This window comes from Geotrypetes seraphini, chromosome 16 (genome assembly GCF_902459505.1).
Source record: "Geotrypetes seraphini chromosome 16, aGeoSer1.1, whole genome shotgun sequence".
Classification (NCBI taxonomy): Eukaryota; Metazoa; Chordata; class Amphibia; order Gymnophiona; family Dermophiidae; genus Geotrypetes; species Geotrypetes seraphini.
The window spans coordinates 38,464,505-38,472,250 of record NC_047099.1 but is presented as its reverse complement, the minus strand read 5'-3'; the positions used below and the strand labels follow the sequence as shown (position 1 = coordinate 38,472,250).

Genomic DNA, 7,746 nt, shown 5'->3' with positions numbered 1-7,746 from the left:
ACGGGGAGTGTGGGGGGGGGGAACCCCCCCACTTTACTTAACAGACATTGCGCTGGCGTTGTGGGGGGTTGTAACCCACCACATTATACTTAAAACTGAACTTTTTCCCTAAAAAACAGGCAAAAAGTTCAGTTTCAAGTATAATGAGGGGGGGTTACAACCCCCCAAACCCCCCACAAAGCCAGCACGATGTCTGTTAAGTAAAATAGGGGGGTTCCCCACCAACACCCCCCCGTCGGAACCCTTTAAAATAGTGCTTTTCTTCGGCGCGCCATCAACCTTGTGCTCAGTTGTCGGCGTGCCGTTGTCTCACGCGATTGTGTCTATGAACCGCCAGGGACCGGCAGCAGCCGAAACTGGTACACGTTCAGTCTGGTTTTCCCTGAACAGGTGCAGAATATTTGTATGCCAAGTAGGGGGTTTTTTTTTTCTTAAAAAGATGATTTCACTGCTCCTCGTTTGGTATGCAGCTTATCAGGAGTTCTTGTCCATTCCCTGCCTGTTGTAAGAGTTTGGATAATCAAGTCCGCTGCCAACCAGGCTGAGCTGCTCTTTCTCCTCGGTTTGCTGTGCTCGGTTATGACCACGGAGCGTGCCTTCATGTGTGTGTTCTCTTTCAGTGAAAATGGTTTCTGGTTTTGTAATCGACGTAGGCGATGGCCTCATCCAGCAGGTGGCTTGGGTTGAAGATGTATCGCTATCCCCCAATCGCTGTGAAAGAAGCGGGGAGACTGTGTCACCTCCATACCTGTACCCTATGGTGCCCCAGCTTCCCCAGTCCTAATGCATGAAAAAACAGAAAAGAAAGCCCCCTGTGATTCTTTACCATTGTCCCAGGTGGGCATCCCAGCCTTTCCCCTAAAGGACTGTGGATGAGCTTAGTAAAATGTTAACCTCTTGCCAGGCTCTTCAAGCTTTCCATTTATTTATTTGGTTTCCTGTGTCATTCTCTACTCTAAATGCAGGTTTTGCGACACCCCCCCCCCCATTTGGGGTTATAAGCCACAGTGTGGCAAGCTATGCTCTAGGCCAGTGGTCTCCAACTCAAACCCTTTGCAGGGCCACATTTTGGATTTGTAGGTAGTTGGAGGGCCTCAGAAAAAATAGTTAATGTCTTATTAAAGAAATGACAATCTTGCATGAGGTAAAACTCTTTCTAGTTTATAAATCTTTCCTTTTTGCTAAGTCATTTATAGCTAAAGAGACATATGATTAAGAAACTGTTTTATTTTTCTTTTGTGATTATGATAAACATACCGAGGGCCTCGAGTTTGAGACCACTGCTCTAGGCAAATATATCTTGTGAATATTTATTATCCGGAAAACATGACTGACTTTAGGGCTAATGGGAGATGTTTAGAGGAGATAATCCCCCTACTTCGAGCTTATATTCTCCCTTCTGCCATCGGAATCGCAAACAGATCTTCTGGACAACAAAACACTCAACAGAGGGGAGGGGGGCAGGAGCATTAGCTGTGGTATATGAAGTTGGGCCAAGACAAGAAGAGGTGCAGAACCCTAGAGCGACAGGAAAGCAAAACTGAGTCCGGCACCCCCAGGTGGAAGCGGCTCCCTGCCAACACATATGGTACTGAGTAAGAGGGAATTCCATCGCTCTAGTGTCTTTCGTGGTACGTCTGATTCCAAGTAGGATATCGTGATTTGTACTAATAAAAACACAACGTTTTGCTATTAACATGACTTAACCAAAAGGTGTATTTTTGTAATTCAAAGTCATTTAAAAAACTGTTATGAATTAAAAATCTATCTATCTATTGCTTGTGTTTCTCCTCTCTGCCGTTCTAGTTTGTTTATTTAGATTTCTATCCCATCCTGAGCTCAGAACGGGTTACAAAAGCACGTTCACAGTATATTACAGTAGACACATACAGTCAGTTATATTAGACCAGGGATAGGGAACTCCGGTCCTCGAGAGCCGTATTCCAGTCGGGTTTTCAGGATTTCCCCAATGAATATGCATTGAAAGCAGTGCATGCAAATAGATCTCATGCATATTCATTGGGGAAATCCTGAAAGCCCGACTGGAATACGGCTCTCGAGGACCGGCGTTCCCTACCCCTGTATTAGACGTTCATTAACGGGTGTTGCCATATATTGGACCTTGTTCTGAGCTTAGATGAATTTAATAATTCTGTGTTCTTAGTACATCATTCATATGGTGTCCTGTCCACTGAACCGCCATCGGCCCTGTGTTTTTTTACCAGGCAGAGTTGATTTTCTTATTATAATGATTATTTATTTATTCGATTTTCTATACTGCTCTCCCAGGGAAGCTTAGAACGGTTTCCATGAATGTATTCAGGTACTCAAGCATTTTTCCCTGTCTGTCCCGGCATGCTCACAATCGTATCTAATGTACCTGGGTCAATGGGGGGGGATTAAGCGACTTGCCCAGGGTCACAAGGAGCAGCGGGGGTTTGAACCCACAACCTCAGGGTACTGAGGCTGTAGCTTTAACCACTGCGCCACACTCTCCACCTGCGCTTAAATTGCTGGTGGGTCCTCTTAACGTGGGGAGGGTGGTGCTTTGCAGTTTTCTTAAAGTCCGTGGGCACTTGCAATTTGAAAATCGTCCATGGTACAACCCGACCACAGACTTGGGGCTCCTTTTACAAAGGTGCGCTGGGGCCTTAATGTGCGGAATAGCGCACGCTAAAGTGCCCCGGGCGCTAGCCGCTACCACCTCCTCTTGAGCAGGCGGTAGTTTTTTCGGGTAGCACGCGCTAAAGACGCTAGCGTACCTTTGCAAAAGGAGCCCTTAATCGTGCTGTCCTGTGTTGCACTAATATCCCGCCTAATCCCTACAAAAGTTCAAAGTAGGTAGGAATCAAATTAATATACAACGCTAGGGCATATGACCATGTTTCATCGTTGTTGATAGACGCCCATTGGCTTCCAATCGGCCATAGGATCATCCTATATAATAAAACCCTAGCCGCGCATGCGCACTTAATCTGCGTGCTTCCGTGATCTCTGATCTGTAGGTCCGTGGCAAGCAGGAGTGCGGATGCAGCGGCCAGACAACTCGGAGGAACAGCACAGCCACCGACTCCCCCCTCCCGCTCAAACCACCACCGCCAAAGCCTCTCCGTCTTCTGTCCACTGTGGCCCGCCTCTGACTACTTCCTGTTTCCGCTAGGGTTAGCCGCTGTGGATAGAAGATGCCAAAGCCAGCGGTAGCGCGTGCAGCGCATTTCTATTAATTTCAACGCGGCGGCTGGGAAGGGGGCGGCGGAAAATGCTGATGCTGCACCGGGAAGGCCGGGAAATACTGCTGCTGCACAGGCAAGTGTGAGACAGCTAGCACCCGTTAACCCTTTCAGGACCAAGGGACCTATTTGTCCCATAACTTTAAAATCCTATAAATTTTGATTGGGAGAGTCTACAGTTCTAAATTTGATATGTACGGATTCCATATGATACTGCCTTTATGTAAACAAACTGGTTCCGACATTCATTCATTAGCGTCGTTGCTAGATTGACGAGAAGATTCACTTGCCACACTGTCCATAAGCCAGAAGTGTGATTTTTTTAAATAAAAATAATGATATTTCACAAAAAAAAATCAATTTTTTGGCATCTGCAAGCCCTTTTTACCATAAAAATGTCGTCAAAACCACAAAAATTGGCCTACGATCCTTATGGTCCTGAAAGGGTTAATGTAACGGGCTAAAATACTAGTTTTTAAAATAATGTTGCTTATTTTTAAAACTCTAGCATTCAACGAACCCCAATTTATATCTAGATTATTAATACCACACAGTCCTCAACGCCCACTTCGTTCATCTGGCCAAAATCTCCTCTCGGTTCCTTCTTTGAAAATTATAGGCATAAGAAGATCGGACATGTTCTCTGTGATGGGCCCTCGATGGCGGAACGCTCTGCCACAATCTATTAGAACTGAAAAAGATGTCACAGTGTTCAAAAAATCTTTAAAATCTTATCTGTTTAAAGATGCTTTTAATATTTAAATTTCTTAAGTGAGGTTTCAAATTGTGCTATAGTTTAACCACCCCTCACCCTCTTGTTTTTTTTTCCATTTTTCTACCAAAAATGGAAAATTGTAACTTTTGCTTTTTCCCTCCCGACTCGTGTTTGTATTTTATGAAAGTATATTGTTAAAATGTTAGTTTCTTTGTATCGTACTCTATTTTAATTGTGTTCATCGCTTAGTAATTTTAATAAGCGAATCATCAAACACATTAATAAACTTGAAACTTGATTAAGTCATAGAGCAGCCGTCTCGAGCTAAAGTATTTCCGAAATAAATAAACTTTAACAAGTTTTTGGAAACACAAATAATCGGTGTTTTGACATACAAAATATGGTAAGGGATTCCACAGTTTCACTGACAAAAAAAAGTAAAAAAAAAAAAAAAACCAACCCAATAAGGACTGTTGTGGGTCAACAGGGAATTAAAAACTTGTCAAAGCAATGCTGTAAAACTTAGAACTAAAATCTTCCTTTTAACAGTCGATGGAGAGAAACATTTACTTTCCATGCAAAAAACCCGTTTCAGACACTTTCCCCCTTAGCCACAAAAGACCAAACACTAGCGCAGAAGATTTCTTCCCTTTAAAGGGCTACACTTGCTAGAGTGGGAGTCACGAGACAGAAAAAAACCAAATCATTTTGCTATACATCCAGTTTGTCGCATTGGAGGTACCATCTGAATAGCAAGGCAGGGCCGTTGCAAGCGGAGGCATGAAGGGTGACTTCCTGGCATGCCATGTGTAGGTGAAGGGGTGTCGCACAACCCTGAGTCTGTCTGTGAGTTTCTAAGCGCTGAAAGCCAATGGTGATGTGGGGGGGAGCATCCTTTTGGTCCAGTGTCTGCTGTGGATCTGGACGGTGCTAATGTTTGGGACTCGCTGGAGGTTAAAAGATGATGAGGGTGAGGCAGAGAAACAGGAAGGCTCTAGGGCCAGGGAGGAGAGGATTCCTCCAAAGTGAGTGTCTTCCAAAATGAGAGGAGCCAGCTGCAAGGGCTGAAAAACCAGTTTGTGAGGAGAAACCAGCAGCAGCATCCATCGCAACGAGGCAGCAGCTTCCAGCAGCGGAGGGGAAAAGGAAAGAGACAGTTTTGAAGTCGCAGCTCTCCCCTCAACCTCTTCGACTCTGAAATGGGAACTTACCTGGAGCAGCAGCAAGACAGTCCCTATCACCAAAGGTGAGTTCCTCGCTTCTCCCACTTGCTTTCGTCTGAACGTTATCGCAGGCAGCAGAGGGCTGGGAAAGCATGTTTTATTTTTCTCATTTTAACACACTGGTTTGAGAGCTTAGATTACTGCAACTCCTCTCAAGCCTTCCACTCAGCCATCTTTCTCACCTTCAATCCGTTCAAAATTCAGCTACACGACTTATACTCTGCGAAAGCCACTAACGGTGCCCCCTCTCCTAAAGTCACTTCATTGGCTCCCCATCTGTTTTCCGAATACAATTCAAACTCCTCTTTCTGACCAACAAATGCATTCATCACGTCCCTTCATTATCTCTTCACTTATCTTCCCCCCCCCCCCCCATGAGCTTCGCTCAGCTGGTAGGCCTCTCCTATCTGTGCCCTTCTCCTCCACTGCCTACTCCAGACTGTCCCTTCTGTCTTGCTGTGCCGTATGCCTGGAACAAACTGGCCAAATCCCTACGACAGGCTCTGTCTCTTGACAGTGTTCAAGACCAAGTTAAAAGCCCACCTCTTTGAGACTGCTTTCAGCGCCTCTCACCGTGGGTTCTGCATCACCAACCCTATATGTCATTTCTGTCCAAGTTAGATTGTAAGCTCTTCTGAGCAGGGACCAAATGTATAATGTTACGTACACCTTTCAATGATAAATAGAACTGCAATTATAGAATATTCTAGCTTTCAGTGCTCATATCTTTAGCTGGTGTAAGGGCTTTAAATGAAGATAAGGCAATCTTATTGCTAACTCAAAATATGTATGTCTTAAACTTATTTGAAGGTCTTACTCCAACTATCTTATCGCTAGCCTTTATTATGTATGTAAACTTGTAACCCGTTCTGGGCTCTTTTGGGAGAACAGAGTAGAAAATCCAATAAAAAGAACATTGAATACAGCACAGAATAGAGGGGTGGTTAGTACAGTCAAGGGTTGGAAATTGGAGTTAGATTTTTCTTGAAATAAATTGTAGACTTGAGTCACTCAGAGGGAGAAGGCTTGAATTCCTGTCCTAGCATTAACCACCAAACCATTTGGCCTGAGCGTCCCGTGTATCTGTTGAGGTGATCAACATTCAACGAGAGGCACTGGTACGTGGAGGGAGATGCATGACAGATCCCCACCTGCTTGACTTCTGATCCGACATCCTGCTGCTTTCAGAGTCCTGATTAAAGCAAGTCTCAAGTTTTTATTAAAAATGTGATTAATCGCCTAAACAAAGTTTCAAGGCAATGACCACTAAAATGCAACCACTAGGTTACAGAACGAGGACTGGAGACTAACTGTTACAAAAGGGTAATAAGGGGAAGAGCTACAATCTAAGAACAGGAAAGAAGATAAAAGGGAAAAACCAGAAGGAAAAGGAGCAAATAGTGTCCAAAATTTTCCTATGACGTCCTGAAAAGTATTAAAGCCACATAAAGTGCTTGGTACAATAATTATTGGACCCAAAGGGCTGAGATCACTAGGATTCAGCAGGTCCTGAATCTTAGGGTCCCCACCCCCACCTTCCTAGACGGGGTATGGGAAGTGGGGTATAGTCCTGGGCGCTTACATACCTAAAAAAAAAATCCAGACAGGCTGTGAAAGTTTGGAGCCTGTCTACTCTGAACAGCTCCTGGAGATATGGAAAGATGAACTTGGACTGTTTTGTTAACATGGTTGTTAAACCTGGTGGACGTCATGGTAAGCTTTGCATTTATCTAAAACAGGGATCTCAAAGTCCCTCCTTGAGGGCCGCAATCCAGTCGGGTTTTCAGGATTTCCCCAATGAATATGCATGAGATCTATGTGCATGCGCTACTTTCATTGTATGCTAATAGATCTCATGCATATTCATTGGGGAAATCCTGAAAACCCAACTGGATTGCGGCCCTCAAGGAGGGACTTTGACACCCCTGTTCTAAACGGACTGCTTCAGACTCTGAAGTTAACACAGTAATAAGATTGCCCTAGTAACCTAATTCAGATCAGGTCATCTTACTCGGGTGTGTTTTTAGCAGCTTACCAAGAGTTTCCCTACTTACTCCAAAGCTTAGGTTCCCTGTTGACCTTGTGTATCCTCTAAACTTGTCCCAAGCATGCCTGAATTCAATAAGGTACAAATCTAATCTAATCTAATCCTTAGGTTTGTATACCGCATCATCTCCACGTTCGTAGAGCTCGACGCGGTTTACAGTAGGAGAAATAGGAAGGAACTACAACAGAGGGTTAGAGGTAGAAGTGTGAAGAAAATTTAGAGGACTTGGGATGCCAAGATATAAGAGTTTCCTTGATTCCTAAGTTGGAGGGAGACTTACATTTTTTGAGAAAAGCCAGGTTTTCAGATGTTTGCGGAAACTTGGAGAGAGCTCAAGTTCCGAAGAGGGGAGGTAAGGTAGTTCCAGAGCTCAGTGATTTTGAAGTGGCGGGAGGTCCCTAGCTTTCCTGTGTGGGAAATGCCTTTTAGCGAGGGGAAGGATAGTTTTAAGTTGTGGGAGGATCTGGTGGTATGAGGGTTTGAGGAATTCCAAATCTATGTAACTGTGCCGTATGTTTTGGTAAAGTAACT

The 7,746-nt window shown here is 44.3% G+C and overlaps 1 protein-coding gene across 1 annotated transcript in view; it reads left to right on the top strand.

Annotated features, from left to right (window-relative positions):
• The first annotated feature begins 4,768 nt into the window (after positions 1-4,768).
• BNIPL (BCL2 interacting protein like) overlaps positions 4,769-7,746 on the top strand; it is a 29,435-nt gene continuing 26,457 nt past the window's right edge. Inside the window, exon 1 of the mRNA XM_033923066.1 lies at positions 4,769-5,191. Coding sequence (XP_033778957.1) covers positions 5,145-5,191 — 47 coding nt within the window. The 5' untranslated portion in view covers positions 4,769-5,144. The remainder of the gene's footprint in view (positions 5,192-7,746) is intronic.